General features: G+C 32.1%; 1 protein-coding gene across 1 annotated transcript; it reads left to right on the forward strand.

Moving 5' to 3' along the window:
* The first annotated feature begins 1,190 nt into the window (after window positions 1–1,190).
* Window positions 1,191–16,681, forward strand: LOC126775573 (uncharacterized). Its single transcript, XM_050497611.1, has 6 exons — window positions 1,191–1,386; window positions 11,073–11,223; window positions 13,033–13,147; window positions 14,719–14,853; window positions 15,602–15,815; window positions 16,431–16,681. Exons 1-6 carry the CDS (start codon window positions 1,224–1,226, stop codon window positions 16,577–16,579), a joined length of 927 nt encoding a protein of 308 aa, XP_050353568.1. The 5' UTR covers window positions 1,191–1,223; the 3' UTR covers window positions 16,580–16,681.
* The last annotated feature ends 9,879 nt before the right edge of the window (window positions 16,682–26,560 follow it).

Consider the following 26,560-nt stretch of genomic DNA (forward strand, 5'->3'; position numbering starts at 1 on the left):
TTTTTTTTTAGTCGGAAACAATTCAAACATTATGAAAATATTGACTGTTTTATGTTTACATGTTATACATTTAAATATATATTGCAGTGTGAATTTTGTAACTTATGTATATGGCTATTTTGTAATAACGTTGACGTTGTAAGGAAAGCGTAATATTTCCTACAATGCCAATGTCTATTGCGGTGGTGACCAATTAACAATACGTGAGCGCCATTTGCCCGTCCGGCAACCATTTCGAAGAAAAAATACTATAATAATATTTATGACGCATATAATTTTCAAGGTCGTGTTCTGCGGTGAATTTCAAGTATTTTCTTTCAGAACAAATTTACAGAACTAACAGTTTAGCTGATAGTAAAAGTTAAATAAAAAAAAAAACTTAGTAAAAATAACATTGGTCATGCGGAAAATATACTTGTTAACTTATTATATAATTATTAATTTTAGTTTATTATATGTTTATGTATGAACTATTTCCACTTAATAAAAATCAATAAATGATTTAAATACGATATACTTTTTATCATATAGATTGTTATATTGATATCGTTTATTTTGATTATATCTCTTGAAGATAGTCAAGGTATCAGTTACAAAGTAAAGCCGCAAATTGTACAGTAACCATTCTTTAATATCTATCTATCCTTAATAAATCAGTGGTAATGTAAGGCCGTCTGGGCGAGAGCATCACGGTAGCGTGCGCAAGCTATCACATGGCGTTCCTCGTTAAGACGGAAAGGATACCGCTGCTTTTTGAGTGGATATTCCGATGTTCGGGGCGCACTCGTTGCCTTGGATACCAGTGAGGGGAAACGCTTAATGCGTTCTTTCAGCGATAAAAAGGGGCCGTCTGGGCGTCTACCGCCAAACAGCAATATTGAGGATTGTTGGGTTGTGGATTGAAGGGTAAGTCAGCCAATGTAGCTGCAGACACAAGGAACATATTATCTTAGTTCCCAAGAATGACGCATTGACGATAGAACTGATGTCTATAAGCAGTGGTAGCCCCTTACCATCAGTTGGCCCAATTGACAGTCTGCCTAAGTATTTCTTATAAAACAAACTATGCGATCGTTTCAATGAAACATTTTATATAAAGCCCCGTATCGCTTTGTTTTTCTTGGATGATAGGCCCAAGATTACATTATGCATTATATATCTTATAATAACAGCTTGGAATTATAAAGCAGTGTAGTTTTACTGACACAAGTGATCGTGGCGGTATGGAGCTGCTACCAAAGGATTCTATATTTGAATTTAATACAGATACACTTGAGTATTTAAGAAAACAGTATGACTTAGATAGGCCGGGAAGGATTGAGGAAGCTATCAATCTGCTGCATGACTGGATTCAGAAACAACCTCATCTTATGAAAAAAGATTTCGGTGAGACAAATCATTTAAATTATATAAACGGCTTTTAGTTATCTCATGGCAGATGGGATTTAATAATTGACATGTATTTAACATGAAATTGATAACATTTTGTTGTAAATATTCCGTCAAATTATAGGTTTTTATTTTTGACTAAATTGTTTTAAAATAATGGTATTAATATAGACCTTTCATTAATATAAAAATTTCCATCCATTATCTGAATTAGAATATTCTGGGTTTTAGTTTAAGTAATGATCTTATTTTAAATTTTATTTTTAATTATTTAATAAACACAATATATACTGTTATCATTATAATTACTAAGTCTCATAGATCCACGATTCAAGATTTTCAAGGTCATATGTAAGAAAAAATATGTTTGTTCTTATATATCTCGTTTGTTTGATAACCTTATAACTCAATTTCAAGTTATTAGAACGTATAATTTTCTATAAATTAAGCCATAAGGAATATTTATTAATAATGTTCTCCGGACCGATTTCGGCCACGGCGACCAATCTCAAGTGAGATTAGCTAACTGCGCAGGACAAAATTATAGTGCACAAGTGTGTGTGCAAAAAAGGGTGCACTCTCTATTCCCTAACTCAACTAAATCTGATGAGAAGGCAATCCAACACGACCGGGAAGAGTTCAGACTCAGGACCAACGGCTTTACGTGCTTTCCGAGGCAAGAGAGTTCACACACTTCCAACATCCAGACTCCGGGCTGATATTGGGAATTTTCGACAGAAAAATTCAATAACTTTTTTATTGGCCCGACCTGGGATTTGAACCCAGGAGCTCCGGGTTTGCGGCCTACATGTAGCCAGTGGACCAACGAGGCAGTCAAGTCACTATTTATGAAACTGAACTAAACATATGTAGTGGTTTTAGAGGTTAAAAAAATTAAAGCCTTATTGAATCTAGTATCCCTGTTAACGCCCATTTTCGTTATTATTTATTTAGTCATTTTATTCACTGTCTTCATTATTTATTGTATAAAATAATAAAGACGGAATAAACTGACATTATGAGATGGCCCAGTGGTTAGAACGCGTGAATCTTATCCGATGATCGTGGGTTCAAACCCGGGCCAGCACCACTGTATTTTCATGTGCTTAATTTGTGATTATAATTCATCTCGTGCTTAACGGTGAAGGAAAACATCGTGAGGAAACCTGCATGTGTCTAATTTCATTGAAATTCTGCCACATGTGTATTCTACCAACCCGAATTGGAGCAGCGTGGTGGAATAAGCTCCACAACCTGCTCCTCAAAAGGGAAAGGAGGCCTTAGCCCAGCAGTGAGACATTAACAGGCTGTTACTGTTAACTGACATTCAAGGACGTCATCGTCAAAAATAACTTATTAATAAAAAAAGCTTAATGTTTTTATGTCGGTAAAAAATAAACGGTTTTTATAAAAAAATATTTTAACATTAAAAACTACTCTGAACCAATTAATTTAATTTAAATACACAAATAAAATATAAATATTTGAAAATTAACCAAAAAAATGTTTTTTTCATAGTCTCAGAATTTTTTGTCAGTCTGATCATATTATATGATCATATTATATGATAGATATTCAGATTATCATAATATAATATCCTGGTGGACAATTCTACTAATCTATAACGATTACGATACGTTGCCGATTCAATTCCAATGAAACTTTGACTACTCTATATTTTAATCGGATCGGTACCGAACCAATATGATGTTAACATATACCGTTACGTTAAAACCAAACATCATCGTTAATTATTTATTATGCCAATTGAATGCCAAAGAATAGGGAAACGGATCGTAACGATTACACTTCGATTCGATTGCGATAAAGTGATATTTTACGGTTGAAGACATTTATTTTCTCAAAAGATTTACATTCAACTCACTTATAGAGAAAATTACAGAACACGCCGATTCGATGTAATCTTTTTTTTATACTTATAAAAAAAATATATATCGAATCGGCGTACACAGTAAAACAATGAATATTACAATAATATAAGAATATAATAATATTATCGGCACATTACAAGCAAGTACGAGTAGTTTGTGACGTGAAGTAGAAAGAAAACATAAAAAATTAATAAATATAGTACGTATACAAAGTAATGACAAGAAAGGGAGGTAAACATTAGACTCATCTGATGTTTTCAAATTTTATATTTTTAAATTTTGGTGTGCGATTGTTCATTATATAGACAGGCAATGCACAATATATATTGTGTGTATTTATTTATGCTTATAAACATATATAAATTAACTAATTTAATATTACATGATTATTGTGATATGTAAAATGTATAATTGATTACAATAAGTGTACATTAACAGTATTCTCTGGTACATTATTATTATCTTATTATACATACATAGTTGAGTAGTAGTTTTAGTAGTTATTTTACATTAGACATATCCATAAATAATGTTATTTTAAGTTAGGAGTAGTGTAGTGTTATAATGTATTATATTATATTAGTTACAACTTTATTTATTTAGATTAATTTTATATAAAATTAAATTGAATTTTTAAAAAGAATCCTTTAAAATGTGGCTTTTAAGACATTTTTTAAAATTATGAAGCGATTTTATATCATTGATATCCTTCTTCAAATTATTGTAGGTGCGGGCTCCTTCAAACAAAATACTTTTCTTGCCGTAGTTTGTCGTTGATGGGCCTAAACATATGTTATTAGCATTTCTAATCATTCACTTATGAATATTTTTTATTTTCATGAAAGTAATTTGAGTGTTTATCTATTGTAAGGATTTTTCTAATATGAATGCAGGTTCTAATATGAATGTAGGTTCATTAGTTTTGTATCCTTATAAATTTTTATAGTAGGTGTTAAGTAGTTGTATTTAAATAGAGTCTTTATGAGTTTATTTTGTGTTGTTTGTAATTTTTGTAGATCGGTTTTGGCTGCAGAACCCTAAACTTCAATTAGATAGTCCAAATGTGGTTTAGCTAATGAATTATAAATAGTATAACATACACTTTTCGGAAGGCATCGTATTACACCTCGCACAGCACCGTTTGTTGAGAGAAGTTTTTTACGTGTTTTGTCAATATGATATGTCTACGTAAGCTGATTATCCGGGACTAAGCCGAGATATTTTTGTGAATTGACCCTTTTTATGAATTCCCCGTTAATTGTCAGGGGTTTGATGTTGTCTATCTTTTTGTTTTTTGCAGCAAAATTTATGTAATTTTTTTTAGACGCATTGATAGTCAGTAAGTTGGATTGGAGCCAGGCATTCAAAGTTTCTAGATCTTGTTCACCTTGATTAACCACAGCATCTATCGAATTACCATAGTAGAACAGACTAGTATCATCAGCATACAAGGTAAGGTCCCTTTTTAGTCCAATTTCATGTACATTGTTAATATAAATTAGGAACAGTAATGGGCCTAAGATTGAGCCCAGGGGAACGCCGTAATTGATCATTTGAGGCCTACTTTGGTGATTATCTAGGTGAACAATCTGCAATGCACCCAATGCCTCTAACTTCATCAAGAGAATTTTATGGCTTACTGTGTTGAATGCCTATTTTAGATCTATAAATATTCCTGGGGCTATTTTCCTTTTATCGATGTTTAGTCTTATATTTGTCACTAGATCGACAGCAGTTGACACAGTATTTCATTTAGATCTGAAGCCATACTGTTTCTCGTAAAGATATTAAATGGATTTGAGAAATTTAGTGAGCCGGCTATGTAGTGCTTTTTGATTATTTTTGACATCAGGGAAATATCCCTTAGGGAAACATTTATTGAAACAGTTGATTAAATTCTCTGCTATAACATTTTTTAAGTATTTAATAACTTTTGTCGTGATTCCATCCATCCACTCCATCCACTCCACTCCTGAGCTGGTATTTGAGTCAAGGTTATTTATAATACTTAATAATTCTTGTGTTGTGATTGGTTCTAATTTTGTTAGCTGTTTGTCTTTGCTTGACTTGCACATTGTAATTGTATATATTAAATTATTATGAAATTTGGAGGGAATTTTATTGGCAAGTTCACTCCCTACTATGGAGAAAAATGAATTAAAACAGTCACAAATTTCCTTAATATCAGTCAGCATAGATGTTGATTGTAGTTTTGAAGGTATATAATTGATATCGTTTTTATTGCAAGTTAAATTATTTATAAGCTACCACATTTTTAAGGGATTCTTTTGACAATTTTTAAATTTTTTGTAATAATATTGTCATTTAGCTGATTTTATGTTTGTAAAAACAGAGCTTCTTTGCTGCTTAAATTCCTTCAATAGCTTTTTGTCTTCAGGTGTTTGCTTTAGGTCATGCCACAGTTGATTTCTTTTATTTATTGATGTGATTAAATTTTTATTTATCCATTCTTTTACATGGTGGATTTAATACTTTAGTTTTTATTATTTTATTACTATCGATTTCACACTGTAATATAGCTTGTAATTCTTCATATTCCGTAATCTTGACTTCACGAGATTCGTGTAATTTATTGATTCATATTGACGTCTCTTTATACGCTATGGTTCTAATATTTTAATCTCGAGGTACAATTTCGATTATATAGATATATATAGAGGCAGATTCAATAATAGCTAGGTGAAAAGTGTTTTATCTTAAATTAGTTAAATTTGTACTCACGTGGTCCAAAATCGTTTTTGACGATGTTGTTTCCCTGGTACAAAATTCATTGCTGATTTTATTGAGGATTTTAATATTATTTTCTTCGAGGATATCTTCATAGTCCTGAACTGATTTTTATTTGTGAGTAGATTCAAATTAAAATCGCCAAACACGACAACACGGTTCCGTTTATTAAGAATTGGTTGTAGTTTTCAAGAAATTCATAGAGGCTAGCCGTAGGTTGTTTATAGACGACACCGACGTCAAGAGAAAGTGTTTCTTAATGTACCCACAGAAAGTGATTGCCATCATCATATTTTTCATGTACCATATTATGCTTGAGATTGTTATGTACGTACACAGATACACCTCCGCCCCTTGTATTTGTCCTGAAGTTAAAATAGTGCGTATAGTTTGGGAGTCTGAGTCTATTTCCTAGACCTTCTACCCGGATCCAAGTCTCGGTAAGTACTAAGACATGAATAGTAGTTTGAAAAGACTCGACTACACATCTTAATTCTTCTAGTTTGCCGGGTTTTACTAAACTCCTTATATTAGCGTATATAAATTTTAAAGTTTTATTAGTAATAGTTACTTCATCGTTTGTATTGCAAACTTCATGTGTAACGTAGTTGTATTCTTTATTACGTATTGTACTTTCTCTTTTGTTTAGTTTTTTGGCTGCTGTTGTATAATTTTTGGATTACCTTTTATGTATTTTATAATTAGATTATTTTCTCCATTTTCTATACGATGGCGCAATTCTTGTCGTAAATTAAACATGGTTTGTCTTTGGCTCGGTGTCTGGTCCGAATAAATTTTGATGTTTGGGCCAGTTAGATTCAATTTGCTTTTAAGTATAATTTTTGATGTTTCTAAGGATGAGAAGCATACTTTAAGCGGGCGTGTCTTCTTCCTATCGTATTTGCCTAGTCGTAATATTTTTATAGGTTCTGGACTAGACTGGGTGAATGGTAAGTAGCAGTTTCTTTACTTCTGATCTGTCCAGTTCTCTTTTCTTCTCCATGCTATCCATATGTACTTCTGGTATACCCGTTATTATAATATTATTATAATATTATTGCTGCGTTCTAAGCGTTCATGTACTTCAGTCATAATGTTATCATAAGTTAAGCTTGTTGGTCGTTGTAGTGAAGATGTCTTTTTCTGATTACTTTGGAGCTTATGAAGACCATTTTCAAGAGCCTTAACTTTTTCTTGAGTATCATTTACATTGTTTTTGAGATCTTCAATCTGTGTTTTGAAGTTATTATTCTCAGCAATTAGTAGGTCAGTTGTATTCTTTATATCGGTTATTTGTTCTTTTATTAGAGAAATGTATTTTCTTATCAGAATAGTATTTTCGGCCTGAGATCTTCCATAGTCCTTGAGTAACGTTAATATTTCTTTCTTAAATTCCTTGAATTGGATTTCGAAGTTATCATCATATTTTGTAAGTAGAATTATATTTGGTATATTTCTAATAAAATATGTTCATAGATGCCTTTTATATCACTTAGCCTTACTAATATTATAAAAAGGGAAAGAGAGTTTGTTTTTTTCCTTGTTTGTATTTTATCTGCGTGTATAAGATTTGACTTAAAAATATTCAGATAGAACATACACATAATATACATACAAGATAAACGTATATATTTATTGAACAGTAACAATGTGCGAATGTCCCACTGCTCCTCTCCTGTTTTGAAGGAGTAGATTTTTTGGAGCTTATTCCACCACGCTGCTACAATTCGGGTTGGTGAAATACATATGTGGCAGAATTTCTGAGAAATTAGACGCTTACGTACTACATATACAATTATAAATACAAATTAAGCACATGAAAATTCAATGATGCTTGTCCACGCTTGAACCCACGGTCATCGGTTAAGATTCACGAGTTCTAACCACTGGACCATCTCAGTTTCTATATATCTATTTACGATAACTGATTTAAATTTATAAGATATTAAAAAGGACAATAAAGATGAATCAAACATGAATCACATATTTATACATTAAATGTTTTTTATTCGTATAAAATTATATTTCATAAAAAAACAATAACAAATAATAATAACATCATCGTTCAATTAAAATACAAAACAATGTTTTGTTATAACGTTATTTCTAGAAAAAAATTACACGTGGTAACAATTTCTTAATGATATTTATATTACTGTTTTTTATTATTATTATTGTTTTCTTAACAATAGATGTAAATTTATAATTGATAAAGTTACTTATATAACTGTATTTTTAATTTTTAAATCACACGACGCAGGGTATAATAGATGCTTTATACATTCGTGGTCTTATAAGAGCTGATAAAGGGATTTTTGTTTTTTTTTTTGTTTTGGTATCTGGTCAGATATCAATTAATCATTAAGTGGGCGACCGAGTGATGACTGTTTCATTTTCCAATTTGAAATTTGAGATACATCAAATGACGGGCCGGTTGGCGTGGTCGGTAGATACTTACCTTTCACGCTGAAGTGATATTGTGTGCATGAAGATGTCTGTTTGTCCTGAGTCTGTGTGTAATTATCTATATAAGTATGTATTTATGAAAGAGAAGTAGTATATGTAGTATGGTTTACATAGTACAAGTCAGTAGTCTGGTTTACACAGTACAAGCTCTGCTTAGTTTGGGATCTGATGGCCGTGTGTGAATATTATTATATATATAATAATGTTAATGAATATTGTATAACTTTACTGTCGCAAGTTTGGCTGGAAAATATCGCTGCTAAATCGCTCGCATGTTTTATGTAACTATTGCAATTTTCTAAATTTAAATTAATGATTTCTATAAATCACACTATGTTTTCGTCTTCTCAATGTTAATAAATGTTTTATGACAAAATTAACGCATTCTAATAAAAATTTCACAGTTCATTCTTGAGATGCAGCTTGGCAAGCTTACTCACCTACTACTTCACTTTCCAATGACCATGTATAGCTCCACATAAGGTGGTCGTCTTTTTGCAATCAGTTGTAACGTACAGACTGTATTTTACGTTCACTTCGGCTTGACGAATTTCTTGCTGGCGAGATCTTGAAACAATTATAATAGAGGTGTATCTAAAAATGGCATCAACGAATTTATCTGATATATATATTACGATATCCAGACACGTACCTTTACATGTAAGTGTACTGAGAGTAATATTGTTACTCATCAAATAATAATGCAAACAAAAACATAAATACGCCAGGCGTAGAGCATTTCGAGGTCATGGCTTATTTCTTAGCAATGTCATGGCAAACGATGAATGTTTTATTTGTATTTTTTATGTAATTTATTCTTATTAAAGCAGGTGCCAGAATCCGTATGTTTACTGGCATCATCCATTATTTTTTTTACTGCCTCGTTGGTCTAGTGGGTAGATGTAATGCCGCAGATTTGGCGGTCCTGGGTTTAAATTCCAGGTCGGGCCAATAAAAAGTTTTTGAGTTTTTCTGTAGAAAAGTCTCAGTAGCAGACCGGCGTCTGGAGGTTGAAAATGAGTATATTTTCGTGCCTCGGAAAGCACGTAAATCCATTGGTTCTGCGCGTAAACTCTTTCCGGTCGTGTCAGATAGCCGTCCCATCGGATTATGAGAGTAAGGGGATTGGGAATGTGTGTGCGCACACACCTGTGTACTGTAATATGTCCTGCGTAGTTAGTTAAACTCTCTTGAGATTAGCCGCCGTGGCCGAAATCGGTCTGGAGGATATTATTGTATTTTTTATTAAATTAATATTATAGATACCGAGTTTTAGTATGTTCGTCTCAGTAAGCTACTCATTCCTATCTTGACTTATTTTATCCAACGAATTTGAATTTGCGGGGCTGGGTTTTAAAACATTAGGACCATGGTCATCTGATACTAAAAAAATCATAAAAGATCTTTCTAAGAAACTGTTCCACACTTTTGGTGAACTAAGAGCTCAGCTGAGTCAAGCGGTGCAAAAAGGCCAATAGTACCAGCGTCTTGGGTACAAAGCCACAGGACAATCTTTTAGACGGCGTGTTTTTGCTAGAAATTTGTAATGTGTATTTCGTTTTTTTTATTTTTATTTTATGTATTATAAAATAATTTAATAATCGATTAAGGACATCGCGGTAAAATCTTCTTATTACATTGACCTCCATGATCTTATACCAAATGTAAATTTACATACATATATACATACAAATTGCAGTGGAAAGACGTTGTAATTTAATCTTCAAATGTGGAGAACGTTTGAAGATTCAAATCAAGAGAGGTGTAGACTGTACAGTAAGAGGATAGTTACAGATTGTTATTTAATAATTTAATTAAAACAAAACCCTAGGTTTCGCCCACTCAACACTTCTATTCGAGGGTTTTGTACAAACATATTTGATTAGGTAACACCAATTCATCACATACTATACCACCAAATGGCAATACTTAGTATTGTTGTGTTCGGGTTTAAAGGGTGATAATATCTTAGTTCAAGCGGTAGTAGCCACTTACCATCAAGTAGCTGTTTTCTATATTGTAACCCTATTTTAAATAAACATAAAACGGTAGATCTACTGATATTCTCTGCTTGGAAAGGCAGACAAGCTAGTGTAATACATTCAAACAAGCACAGGGAATACGAAATCTGCGATTCCGTGGTTGGCGGTGCATGGACAGGGTAACTACTACTTCTTGCAGCCCATGGACCCAAGTGACATACCAAAACGTGGTCCATTACTTATCTACAAAAAAAATTAAATAATACATATTGATAATATGATTATGTTTTATTTAAATACAACTTAGTAGTTTAAAAAAATAATCAAACTTTACCAATAAATTTTTGTGTACGAATGACAAATCAATGATGACAGAAAGAGAGAAATGAGTATTTAACTAAACATATTCTATGCAACGTTCACAAGTAAACCCTTATATCCAAAACCATCAATGGTTCTATATCAGATTCTTTATTTAAAAAAAAAAACTAAAACCTTAAAATAATTTATAATAAAATACATTTACTTCTGTCCGCAAAGAAATCTCTTTGTAAAATTGTATGCTGTTCGTTAATGGATTTTTTTTCTTTTACAGCGAGAGACTATTTGGAGAGGACAATTATTATATGTAAGGGCTCGGTGGAGAGAGCTAAAGTAAAAATAGATAAATTATGCACATTTCGAACATTGTATCCGGATTTATTTGTGACCAGAAGTGTTAAGAATTTCCAATCTCTTACTGATTTGTGAGTATACAATTTATTAATATAAATTATCCAGATTCCATACAGGCAAAAAAAGTTTTATAAATACTAAGATTTGAAGTAATATCATATCGTTTAATTTCATTCAACTCGTGCAATGGTGTAGTTTACCATCGAGAGGAAACCTGTATGTGTCTAATTTCACTGAAATTCTACCACATGTGTATCCACCAATGCGCATTGAAGCAGCGTTGTCGACCAGGAGTAAGATATTTACACGCTACTTTTCTTATAAACATTTCTTAGTCGGTGATTTATTAAATAATCTTTCTTGGTGTCATCATTACTTTGACATTTGAATATACATAATTTCCATATGGTATATCAAATGAAACATACTGGTTTCATAATATAAACAGAAATGAAGTACATTAAAACTCTTTCGAAAGGCAAGTCTATTTTTCACTCTTCATGTTTATATTTCAGAAATCTATGCTATCGAGCATCCACCCGTGGCTACGCCCATTTGTCAAAGGGAAAGGGGTCGTTTAGTAGTCTATGTGTTAAGTCAGTGTATAAGCTTACAAATTTAATCAACGCTTATAATATTTGTGGGATATTATTAAGTTCACGATTTTGTTTGTTTTGGTCCTAACAGTCCAATAAGTAATCTTTTTGGGTTAGATAACTTACTTATTGATAAATTTTATAGACTGTCCAGCAGCACGCTACGACCCCCGGGTACAAAATAACGGTTACTGAGAACGAAACCGCTTGGAACGACAAGTACATATAGATATACTATATGTGTTATAATTGAACTATATTGTTTGATTACTCTTAATCTTCATCTCCTAAACCTTTTTAAAAGAAGAGTTGGCTTTTCCCCAACACTGGGACTTTGGCTGACTGTAACCTTTACATTTACCAGGCACACCGTACTACCACATAATATATTTTAAGCAGTACACACTAGAGTATATTTAAAGTTTATTTGTCTTTAACTTTTATTTTATATTCGTAATAAATAACTAAGTATGCTTTCATTAACGTTATTAGCCATACAAATAAACGTTCTATGGCGGGTGAATAGTTACATATCGTTTTATCTCTTTCTTTCATCAGTGATATAACAATCACTAGATGAAGATAGAGTCGTGTGTAAGGTTCATTAGTAATTGGGTTCTTACTTAAATGTTATTTGTTATGTTTCTGGTATAACCGTGAATGTACTTCAAAGTTCTCGTTAATCCACTATGCAGTACTGTTTACCGAATTAATTGAATATTATATTTCTTTGTAAGCGATTTCGGTACGAAATAATTGTCTTTGAGTTGAAATAGCATTTGTTTTAGACGAGCAGATGGAGTGCCTGATAGTAAGTGTTCACCACTGCCCATGGACATTGGTGATGTAAGAAATATTAATCATTTCGTACATCACCAATGCGCCATTACCTTGGAAACTAAGATGTTATGTCCCTTGTACCTGTCGTTACACTATCTCACTTACCGTTCAAATTGGAACATAATTGAGAATTGCTGTTTAACGGTAAGCATAGTGGTTAGAGTACGCGATTCTTAAAAGAAGATGGCGGGTTCAAACTATTTAACACATATCTTTTTTAACGGATTAAAAAATATAGTACTGACTCAATTCAACTATACGTACCCACCTTCCTGAATATAAGCAGTATGGTGGACTTAACTCAATACCATCTCCTCAAACGAAGAAAAGGTAACCCCAGTAAAATGAAAAGAAACAACGTATAAATATCCTATATGTATTCGCTGTTGTTTTTCTTTATAATTATGTTACAAATAATATTCTATGTGTCAATATCAATTCCAGACATGGTGCTTTTCTTCCAAAACTGACAGTGGATCATTATAGAGTCTACATATTTAGAAACCGAGCGCAAGTTTTGGAAAATGGATTTCATGAGTTTTACCGGTACTTCTATAAAGTAAGTTGTTTTTTTTTATGTATGTATGTTTTTTTTCTAAAATAATAATTACTTACAAACAGTTTTGATATCTAATCATCAGTACACCTGTGTCAGGACAATCTTGGTCTTTCATATTAAATATATGATATTATTAATATATCTGACAATTGGATATAATGTAAAATTCAATAAGTATAGTATAGATATAAAATATAATGTCGATTAAAAATAAAACTGAAAATTAAACAAATTTAGGGCAGTTCTTTCGTTAAGAAAGTGATATCTTCAAGAATCATATCTTTGGATAAGAGAAATAAAAATAATGAAGCTGTAAAAAATCATAGCTGGTAATATATATGTACATGCATATAGTAAATATATAAAACTAAATATATAAATATATACATATATTTATATATTTAGTAGTTTAGAACACGCAAATTTAAATCGAAGGTATCTGATTCACATCCAAACAAACACCGCTAAATAGCTAAATTTTTCACGTCTAATTTGTGGTTGAAATCATCTCGTGCTGAGCGAAGTAGGACAACATCTTGAGGAAACCTAAATGTCAGATGAATATGTCACTTGTGTAGCTACAGAGCAGCAGCGATGACTTCGAAAACATTGTCCTCCACGAAAGGGGAGGCCCTTTTATTTACGGTACTAATGTTGAATGTATTTTGCTATTATACAATATTAATGTTTGGTCGACCACCTGATGGTAAGTAATCATCATTGCCCATAGACATTGGTGCTGTAAGAATTAGTAAGCTTCAATAAGCCTTTATTGAAACATAATGGATAATACATAAACAAAATATCATATTTTCATTAAACCAATGCAGTATGATGATGACAGTCGTTTAGGCTATTTGACATCGTCTAATTTTATAACAAACCCAAAACCCCAACACCAACATTTCCCTTACATAATACGCTAAGCCGCGAGCAAACACTAGTTTGATTAATGAATAAATTGTTTCCGATAATTGCTTACAAATATTATAATAACAAATCTGACTATCAATAATTTTGCCTTTATAATTAGCAACTAGTCATTAAATATAATTGCACGCGAACACCAGGGTCGAAGTAATCGTGGAATTAAATGCGATAGATAACTTTACTAATCAAGAACCGGTTTTAAAATTATGTTACCGTCCACCAATAGAATTTAAATTATTCAATCCACACAAAGTATTCAATTAATTTGAAGCTAATGATTTTACGACATACATACGTCACCATTTAGACATAGGAATATTATTAGACGTAAGAAACATAAGCATTGGTAATCCAGATTTTGTGTCGCTATGCTGTATTCACACTGGTTTTACCACCCTTGCAACCATCATACTTCATGGTTCTTTGATTGGTCCAGAATTTAAACACAAATTAAGCACATGAAAATTGAGTGATGCTTTCCCGGGATTGAACCCAGAATTTCGGTTAAGATTCACGAGTTCTAACCACTGTGCTATCTCGACTCTCTAACTGTGTTTATGGATGGCCCCGTACAATATTTTTGTGTCTCTCTGTGCTTTAATTCCAAACAATTTAATATATTCTATAAATTATGCTTTCAGCAATGTGAATACATTCAAGCCCACGATTACTGCAATGGAGTGGTGGTCTGTCTTGATTATAAAGATGCTAATATAATGGAAGTTATTAAAGCCTTGAATATCGTTGACATGCGACAAGCCTTGGCAGTAATGAAGGTTTGTAGCAACTGTAATATCAGTAATTAAAAAAAACGGGTCAAAATATAATAGAATAATAACTAGGTGGTAGGGCTTTGTACAAGCCTATCTGGGTACGTACTAACCATTAGATATTTGAGTGATCCATTGTAACTAAAAGCTAAAGGATTTAACATCTTCGTTTCCAAGGTTGGTAGGGCATTGGTAATGAAAGAAATGGTTAATAATTCTTACATAGCCAATGTCTATTGGCACTGGTGACCACTTAATATCAGATTTACCCACCCACCTATAACATATAAAAATATAATATAATATATATATAATTTCCAAAATACCAAATAAATAGTGATGATAATGTGCTATTGCTAGTCTACAGGTGTGTGCACAAATACAAGCGCACTCACATAATCCGCCTCGGTGGGAAATCGAGTACCAACAGCTTAACATGCTTTCCGAGCCACGGGAGTGTTCAAACTTAACAGAATCGTTGCTAAGAATTATCCGACAGAAAAAAAAACCAATATCTTTTCATCGGCCCGACCCAGGGTTTGAACTCAGGACCTCGGAATCAACGGTTTTATTGTTAGCCGCTAGACCAACGAGGCACCCAATCAACGACAAGGCTCTGTAAACATAATAAATAATAGAAATAAATTCATAGATTTGAATAATGCATTTTTGAATTGGTAGAACTCAGTATTTATTCAATATAAAGCTTTTATCTTGTGATACACAGAGTATTTGAACGATTTCAATGTTTTAGGAAGGATATGGAATGAGAATCAAGGGTTTACACTTTCTAACAGAATCGAAAGCGTTGGATATTGTAATATCTATATTCAAACAAGTGTTCAGCGCAAAGGTCATGGAACGTATGGTAATACATAAGAAAATAGATACAGTGTATGACTATGTACCTAAAGATATTTTGCCAGAGGATTACGGTGGCAAAGAAAAATCCCTATACGAGCTACACCGTAAGTATAATATATCTTATTTCCTAATTGTAATTATGGATAAGAAAATTTAGGTTATTAATTTTTAATACATGTAATAAAAATTACTACTTAAGCATATACGTAATATGCTTTACAAATTATACACACACTAATATACCATATATTAGTGTGTGTATAATTTGTTAATTTAATTTGACTTTTTTTATTTTGATAATTAAGATACATAAGATGATTATATTATACATATTTTAAATCATTTAATAATCTTTATCACTAACTTAAAGGTTAAATTTAAAAAATCCTGCCTTAGTGCTACTGTGTAAAAGAAACCCTTATGTAAATTTTCACACACACACATATATATATATATATATATATATATATATATGTGTGAAAATTATATATATAAAATATTATATATATAGTAATAAAATTATTATATATATAGTTCTTATATATATATATAAGAACTGTCTATATATATATATAAGTCAGTAGAAACGTATCTGGCATTTTTGTTGCTGGTTTTTTTTCTTGGAATTTGTTTACTTAGGTAGCAGTACTGTGGTAGGGGTTTATTGTCCGTCTCCATATTCTATTTAAATTTTTAATACAACTTTTTTCGGATTCCAGAAAAATATATAAACATACTTAGTTCTGAGGATTTTACTAATTATACAAATGAAATGAACAAGGCGTGCACGAACGAGAAGTTGAGACTGGGTGACAATGATTACGGCTTGGGTATCGCGGGAACGTTTAGAACATTAAACGTTGATTGATAACAACTTTTTTTATAATTATTTTATTTTAGTCTTGTCTTTGGTATGTAACTAAATGGTAATTCGTTTATTAATAAATATGTTTCTTTAGGCACTGTTTCATTTTTGTTTTTTTATTTATAATAAACTATTCTCTGTTGTGTGATTAGGTGATCGGTATGTCCTTTTCTGTAACATGACATCGTGAGTGTAAAATTTCACGATAGTTGGTTGTGTAGTTAAGATGTAACAAATAAAAAATAAGTTTACCGCACGTTCCGATAAAGCATTCTTTATTTCCTCCTATTTTTGAAGTTCGTTGAGTCTTTTGCCCAGAAGTGGGACATTTACTAAATATTTTTTATTATTTTAAATTGAATTTTAAAAATTAAATTTCAGTAGTTTTCATAACAAAAACCAACCAACAATTATTTTAACGTTTCTCCCAATTTCCACACTTGCGGTTATTATTATAGCCATGTAGTTTCTTATCACGTATATTTTCAGTGCGTTATCGTCCTAATATTGTCATTGCCATCTTCCCCACCGCTTTTATGGCCTCTCAGGGTTATATAGCAGACATCATCACATTCCTTGTAATTTATGACCGTGGAAGAAAAAAAAATATACTGTGACAACTCATTACACGAACTGAAACGTAACGATGTAATGGAAACATTTGCGTCTAATATTATTGTCACGGTAGATAAAATAAAGGAAAAAGTATATATGATACTATCGCTGTACTAACAGCTTCGTTCGCGTCATAATTAAGAATTGCTAATTACAAATATCCAATTCTCTTTCATTGAAAATAAAGAATTACACTAACTTAGGGGTTAACTTTTCAAAAATCCATACTTGGAGGTAGCCTGCTGTGTAAAAGGAATCCGTTTGTCATTTTTATGTTGCTAGCCCCAATTATTTGGGCCGTACGTTGATATGCCAGTCAGCTAATCAATCAGTCAGTTATTCTTTTATATATACAGATTAGACAATAATTTCAGTTTATGTAAACGATTCTATGACGGATTTATATTCATTAAAGTCAATGATATTTTTATTTATTTTGATACGCGGATGGTTTTGGACTTTTTTATATTTCTAATTAATGTAAAAGTAAAGTAGAATAGTAGCTGTTCATTCCAATCCTTTTTGAGCTTTGGAGTTTAGTCCACAAGCTTCTTCAATCCCGGATAGTGGATACACAAATGGTACATTTTCATACGTCACATGCAGGTTTTCTTACGATTTTTTCTTTAACTGTCGTGCTTGCCTGGTTTTAAAAGCACAATCATCGATTAATATTCACTTGATATTAACAATGGGCCATCTCGACTTTATTTTAATTACTTTATATTTAATATTTCTTAAGATAATTGTAAGGAATTGAATCACAGCAATACAGAGTATAGCTGCTTGGAAATGGGATAAATAAGATAGTATGAACAGGGTAAGAGCCGTAAGTTAACACGAAAAGGCTTATAGGCGCAGCCAAATAGATTATCTCAACTGTTGTTACGGGTAATCGTATTTGTAGCAGCCCTTAAGTCACCATAAGCCAAGCTTTTATAAAAAACTTTAAAATACAGAGATACAGAAAAATAATTAGAATCCTACCACATGCCCTTTCTTCTCACACGTAGCGAAGCCAGGAAGGAAACTAGTAAAATATGCTTAGAAATTATCTTATACAAAATACTGTGCGCCTACATAAATTATTCCGGACCACATTTTGTACATAGAGACGATTGCTCTCAAAAACTTTTAGGCGTCACGTATCTCGAAGTGTATAAACCGACCTAAGTAAACTCAACCCTGGTTTGGTTTAATTAAAACATTCAGAACAAATGTATCTTCTATTACAAATGGTGTTATATTATACTTATATTTTTTTCAAGAGAATTTTTTATATTTAAAAAGAAATCCACCTTGTAAGGTCCTCTAAGTAACTTTCTGTGTTTTTAAAAATCTTTAGGGAGTGACTATGGGTTGTGTGTGTATGTCATGTCCTTATCTGTACTAATATATATAGCAGAAGAGTTTGTTTGTTTGAAAGCGCTGATCTATGTTAAATGACTCCATTTATTGACTAAGGTAAATACTATATTATAATATCAATAGCCTAAAGCCCACAGGGGCGAAAAATCAATTCTTTTACCCCATAGACGTGAAATATCGAAATAGATGGCTAATATAATGAATGAAAATTAATGAATATGAAGTTAATAAATAAAAACGTAATTGCATTAAAACATTATTATTTTTTATTATTATTATAATAATTTATAGCTACAATGTATAAAGTATACGCTCTACACTCACACAAAAGAGTAGAGAGTGGTGTAGGCGAGGGAGCACAAGAGAGCGTCACGCCGTTTGCCGTCACGGCATACGAATTGCTTTTATCCCCAAGGCGCACCAATAGACGTTTCACATCAAAATAAAATGAAACTCTGCAGCTAACCAAAGTTACTATGCATCTGCCCAATAAACGCAATTTTCTCGTAGATGAACCATATTTTAATTATGAACACGCGAGAACGCACAAAATGTCTCTTAAAATTAACCATTAAAAATTCATAGTATACGGTTTAGTACTTTATTATAAAGTTAAATTATTCCTCGCCACCGTTATTAGACTTAGTAAGCCTGTTTACATTGTTTAAAAGTAGAAGACGTTATTCAGTTATTTCGAGAACAATTTTAAAAGCTTTCATAATTATAAACGAAATTAAATCAAAAAGAAATATTTATATCGTGTAAATCACTTTATATTTTATGAAATAAAATACATTTTATGTCGTTCGTGTTTTATTCTTACACATGTAAGTTAACAAACATTTAATTGAGGCATGAAATGAAACAGATTGCTGTTACTTATGAATGTTCTAATGCTGATCAAAAGCCACACAACTTAAGAAGTTGTAGCATATTCCACCATGCTACTCCAATGTGGATGGATGCACATTTTATTTTTTTTGTAGTATGTGAATGTTCTGATTCTTATTTATATGTTTCAGATATATTAATAAGCCGAAATGGCCCAGAGGTTAGAACGCCGGAATCTTAACCGATGATCGTGGGTTCAAACCCGGGCAAGCACCACTGATTTTCATGTGCCTAATTTGTGTTTATAATTCATCGTGCGCTTGGCGGTGAAGGAGAATATCGTGAGGAAATCTGCATGTGTCTAATTTCACTGAAATTCTGCTACACGTGTGTTTCACCAATCCGCATTGGAGCAGCGTGGTGGAATAAGCTCCAAACCTTCTCCTCAAAAAGAAGAGGAGGCCTTAGCCCAGCACATGCAGCACTGGGACATTCACAGGCTGTTAAAAGATATTATTATTTGAAAGAAGATTATTTTAATAAATAAAATATATTTTTCATATAATGTACGATATATTTTATATGTCATTCTACAGTCAGGCTTACTAAGAATAGTATAATAAAAATGTGGCTATTCTGAAAATACCGACTCCAGCAACCGTGAGAACAGAAATGATGTTTCAACGCTCATGAATAAACGATTTGTGTCACGCCAGTTTCTGTTTTAAGGTCACGCTACCTTATATAGCAAATAACGTCTCGTATATATCTAACTTTTGAGTTACAAAAACACAAAACTTATTTTATAATAAATAGAGGAAGTCGATTCAATGGTAAAGTCCTTGAACAGTTAACACATTTCCAACCAAGAATTGTGCTTTATTGCAAAAGTAATTGATGGAGGTGCTCTTTATCTCAAAAATTATATTATATAGCATTAAAATAATTTATTTATTGTGCGTTCCGATGGCTTACTACAATTATGCAATTTTCTCTATGATATTTTTTTAATAATTTTTATTATTATTATTATTTATTATTTAATTTTATTTATTAAATATAAAATTTCACGGCGCTACGCTGATTTTTACATGCAAATGATTATTAAAGTTTTGCTTTGAAATATTCTTTGATTTAAACTTATTAGATTTGTCTATGGAAATTTCTTAGTAACAGCCCAGAAGCTGGAAGTTGGCAGTGATTTTTCAAACAATAACAAGTACTGCTGTTTTGCGGTAGAATATCTGATGAGTGGGTGGTACCTACCCAGACGAGCTTGCACAAAGCTCTACCACCAGTATAATATAAATATATTGATCTTTTATAGCTTCGTTACGTTGTTTTTATTAATGTAATTAAACACATATTTTCTGTGTAATTGCATGCATTATTATTTATTAATATTTATTTATTTATTTATTTAACACTTTTTGCACAACATATACATAAAATGAGAGAAGTAGGAAACAATCAAAGTAAAAGAAAATAAAAAATGGTGCGCAAAGGCGGTCTTATCGCTTATAGCGATCTCTAACAGACAACCTTTGGTGAAAGAATTTTGTAAGAGAACAGGTAAGTGCATTTACATATAAAAAGGAGATACTAAATATTTAATAGACTACACATATCTACATCCCACTAACCACATATACATACATACATACACACACATACACATATACATTCATACAAATATATAATTATATCCCACTAACCACATATATAATTATTACTTAGCATATACATATTATATATAATTATAGAGTATAAAATTATATATAGATAAATTATAAACCACATACTATTTCATACATACATACATACCTTGGAAATGGACAAATAATAGCTTTTCAAATATTTATAAATAATTGACGTTTGCATCTTTGTAAAACAGCCGTGAATTCCGCAATGATGCATGCACTAAAGAAAATAGATGTAAGTCTCGTGACACTACTGTGATATATATGTCGTCGATTACGGCTAATTAGTAACTCAGTTGATTTTATTGTAACGGTGGGGTGTGAACGCCGTGACGTAATGAGTCACGTGATCGGAATCGTTTTAGGAGTAACTGTCACATTTTAATGGTTAGAGAGTGTTGAGTCGGAAGCTCAATTCATTACAGAGAGCAATACAGTTCGGACCTTCCAAACGGGACTGTTGGTTCACGCAACTCCAATAGTTATAATATACCTACTTTATAATTTGTGATTGCTGATTACCTACATAAAATACAAGAATTATCATACTTTGTGGTTAATTGCCTGAGACCGACGCCATGGGCCCTGTATGGCTCCTACCAATGACGGGCGTGCCGCTGATCTACCGCAGTCGCCGTCATATATATACCCCCCACGTTCGTGGAGAAGATATCGCTATTTAGCTATTTTTAGTAACGTTATATTAATAGCTGGATAAGATTCCTCGAGTCTCACTTTCAGCAACTTCTCTTTCCTTTAGTTTCTTCTGCTTGGTAGTAGGGCTTTGTGGAAGCCCGTCTCGGTAGGTTGGACCAACTCATCATATATTCTACCGCCAAGCAACAATACTTATTATTTTTGTGTCCCAGTTTAAAGGGTGCGTGAGCCAGTGTGGCTTGGTGGCGCATTGGTGATGTAAGGGATGGTTAATATTTCGTACAATGCCAATGTCCGGTGCCATTGCTGGTGGTGAATACTTAACATCAAGTCTACTTGGCTAGTGTTGGTCAGTCTGCCTACCTAACATCATTATATATTATTTAAATGACAAAATAACTCCAAATTACAATTATTTATTTTTGAGGATTTAATTTTAAAAATACTGTGTATATAAAAATATAAAGCGTAAACAATAATGTACAATGAATTTGTCATTGTAAATATTCGACTAATTTTATATATATAATCAAAATGTTCGGTTACCTAAATATGTTTATTTAAAAATATAATTTAGCATCATCTCGTGAAACAAACAAGATTTACCTCTTGTAAAATACCTGAAAAATAAAAACGTGCACAAAAAAAGGACACAAATTTTGTAAACATTTTTTGTACAAACAATTTTCATCGCACACGAGCTCTGAATATATTATAGCGAGACAGAAAGGGCAAAAGACGTGTAAATATTTTACAAGGTCGGCTTTTTTGTTTGTATAACCAATCCCTAGATTACAAGTCACCTATGCTTGTAAGATTGAACGATAAAAATGATTTCTGCTCTAGATTTCACATTATAAGCCTGGATCAAAGCAGGAAGAAGATTAGTTATTGAAATTTAGCAAGACTTCAACTAGCACTCCTACTTCACTAATAAACGTTTTGCATCGGTTGTGTTGTTAAAAATGTTTTATTTACTTCTTTCCAATGTCTGATTGATGATGGAGGAAAGAGAGAATCTGTTATCCATTCACCTGCTACATGTCGATTATTTTTTCTGATTTTATATTTCCATTTGTATTTTTTGATTTGTTTATGTGATTAATTTTAAACCATACATCTGAATTTTAACTAATTGATTGCAAAATAACAGAAACATAAAATTAGTTATAAAGTTAGCTTATATTAACCTGATAATCTTAATTCCCTATATTGGTAGAGGTTGGCGATATAAGGAATGGCACATTTCATTGACCATTTACCAATTTCAACATTAGCCCATTGGCCAGCCAGCCAGTCCGCCTATAAAAAAGTATCACACTGGTGTGGCAGGATAGGAGCTCATGCTACCTGATACTTCGCTGCAGGTTCATAGGAAGGTCAGAGATATGGCAGACTCATGTGACACGTGTTGGTTTCATCGCGATGCTTTCCTTCAACGCCAAACATTTCAAATGATTTATAAAAACAATTTAAACATATGAAAACTACCTTACTGGCACAGATTTTACCAGCGGTCTTTGGTTAGTCATTGATATATATAGAATAATATACTTAATTATGGATATGGTATATACATTTCAAATTTAAATCTCAAGTTTAAAATTATTTTACACCGTTATATATTTGAAAATGTATATAACATAAAATGAAAATAAATAAATTACCGAGTTTCAAATTATTTTGTTTGCAACAATTTACTTCAAAATAAACGTTGCCGAAATAGTAGGGAAGATGTAAAGGATATTTAGCGTTTCAATAATGTAGAATATTTCACCTGAATTCTTAATTAAAAATACTTTGGGTATATCCCGTAATTCATTTAATTAATTCCTTTGCACTATTTTAATTACAAATCATTTGTATGTTAATATAATAAGTAAAAATTTGATGCGTCTTATCCCAATGCTGGGCAAAGTATCTTCTTTTAAGTAAAACGGTTTAGAGCTTATATCACCACGCTGTTCCTCTGTAGGTTAGCGGTAATATACATGTGTCATCATTTTTATACACACATGCAAGTTTTCTAGATGTTTCCCTTGCTAATTGAAGAAGAAAGTCATGGTCCGGATTTGAACCCACGTTCTTCAATTATTATTAATTGTATTGTTTCTAAATACTCTCTGTTTCCTTTCCTATTATATGTAATTTCAAAATCAGTTTTCTTTATAACATTACAATTTAAGCCTAATTATTGGATTATTTGAATTGTATTCTTGCTCACGATATACTCATCATATATTTTACCTCTAAACAGCTCAATACTTATTAATGCTGTGTTCCGGTAGGAAGAATGATGGAGGAAATACTTACTATAAAGGAATGAATACTAACGTTCAGACCGCCTATTTGCCAGTTCACCTACCTATGTTACAAAAAACTCGCGTTCTTGCAATGTATTAAGATATATAGAAAGGGGGTTGTTTTTTTCAAAATCTTAACACTTACTTGTGAATATGTAATTCTTTGTAGGAGCCCTTGAAGAAAATGAGGCATAGGATGGTGCATAATATTTGCGGACTAGAAGAAGGATAAAAGTGCGTTAAACAAGTCGACATTAATACACGACACAGTCAATTTACACTTCGCCGCGGACTACAGCAGAAAATCAGATCATGGACAACAACAAGATAGAATCTATGCAATGTCCTTAAATATACTAAAGTAGTTTTATTTATATTAATCTGTTGAGTAATTAATAAAATATCTTTATTTATTTAATCTTGATTTCATTAACGATAAGCTATCTATATTTATCTTCTTACGCATTTCGTTCTCGATGGGTATGATTCTGAAGGGATGAGCCAACTGCGCAGGATTTATTATAGTAAGAATTATGTACAAAACACAAATGCACTCTATATATCTTTATTCTCATAATCTAATGGGGCCACGAATCCAACGGCTGGAAGAATTTAGGTGCAGGATCAACGGCTTTAGGCACGGAATGTAAATACTCCCGTCCGTCCCATCCTGTAATCTGAACCCTGGTACAAACTCCAGTTATGCCTGATAAGCTAACCTACCTAGACCATCAAGACAATGAAACGAAGCATCGCATATTATGATTCTAACCACTTTATCGGAATTATAATTGTGAGCCATCCAACTATATGCGTTATCGATACGTCACATTGCTATTGTCATCACAGATATCGAAGCGCGAAACGATGGTACGATATATTACAACCGATAAACATTCCAGAGATGTATGTAATATCACAGTCGCAATAATATTTTGTCATAAACAGCGTAACTTTGACGCAGTCGATTATCCTATATACATGACTATTTTCCACCCACGTATGAGTGAAATTGAATCCTATATCTTTTTCTGTATTAACGACAATGTCATTTCATACAACGTGTATGAAATGACATTTCATGATGACCACAACTACTACCGGCTACTCGTTCATCGCCAAGTTTCGCACAGCCGTCCTTTTCTCGAAGTCATCCAGTGTTGTGTATGTTTAATAACGAGTGTTTTAAATCGTAGGTTAATTTTATGTGATTATGTAATCATATTCAATTAATTATTTTATATATATATATATATATATATATATATATATATATATATATATATAATATTATATTTATAATATAATATTTTGTCATAAACAGCGTAACTTTGACGCAGTCGATTATCCTATATACATGACTATTTTCCACACACGTATGAGGGAAATGGAATCCTATATCTCTTTCTTCTTCCATCCAACTTCAATATAGTTTCCGCCGTTTCCGTTTATAGAATAGGAAGGCGGACGAGCATATGGGCCACCTGATGGTAAGTGGTCCCCAACGCCCATAGACATTGGCATTGTAAGAAATGTTAACCATCGCTTACATCACTAATGCGCCACCAATCTTGGCAACTAAGATGTTATTTCCCTTGTGCCTGTAATTACACTGGCTCACTCATCCTTCAAACCGGAACACAACAATAACAAGTACTGCTGTTTTGCGGTAGAATATCTGATGAATGGGTGGTACCTACCCATATGAGCTTGCATAAAGCTCTACCACCAGTAGATATCAAGATCGATTGCCAAGTTATCTTTATTATATAAATAAATATGTCTAATATTGATATAGATGTTGGTAAGTAACTAATTAGAAAACAATTTATAATAAAGTTAGTCTACCACCAATATACAAGTAATCAAATTACTAATTATTATTATTATTGACTTAAAACAACTATAAACTATTAATAAGTATATAAAAAAAAAATACCTTTTTTCTAGTTTGAAATACTTGGGAGGCCTTGATGATGTTTGGTATAATTTTAGCATCACATGACCATTAAGATTGGTTCCAACAGAATAAATACTTCTTAATTATCATAATTTTCATTTATCAAAAAGCATACATATATAATAAAAATATTCATTTAATAAGATACAGTCTAAAAATATATTTTACCCAAAAATACTACCACATTCGAGGGGTTATAAAATATAACAAAATGTCAAAAGATTTTTTTTTCTATGATATTGTCCTCCAGCCACAGTTTCCACTCCCAAGGGACAACAGCCAGGAGCTGAGGAAATAGTATAGTACTGCTATCGTACATCTCCAATCGAATTTATTTTTTGAGGTCAGCATACTCTGGAGTCGATGCGTTAAGGTTTGGTTAAAATGGCGGCCAGTTTTACAAGAAATAAGCATTGAATTTGGTCGTTCAGCCGTGGGCACTGAATATTGTTAATTTTTTTTTTAATGTTAGACTTTTTATCGGTTACTATTAAATAATAAAAAAAGCCGAGATGGCCCAGTGGTTAGAACGTTTGAAACTTAACCGATG

The sequence above is a fragment of the Nymphalis io genome, chromosome 18 (genome assembly GCF_905147045.1).
Source record: "Nymphalis io chromosome 18, ilAglIoxx1.1, whole genome shotgun sequence".
Lineage (NCBI taxonomy): Eukaryota > Metazoa > Arthropoda > Insecta > Lepidoptera > Nymphalidae > Nymphalis > Nymphalis io.

Coding starts and splice junctions, on each gene's coding strand:
- LOC126775573 (XM_050497611.1), top strand. CDS start 1,224: ATGGAGCTGCTACCAAAGGATTCTATATTTGAATTTAATACAGATACA. Junction 1,387..11,072: donor TCTTATGAAAAAAGATTTCG/GTGAGACAAATC, acceptor TTTCTTTTACAG/CGAGAGACTATTTGGAGAGG. Junction 14,854..15,601: donor AAGCCTTGGCAGTAATGAAG/GTTTGTAGCAAC, acceptor TCAATGTTTTAG/GAAGGATATGGAATGAGAAT.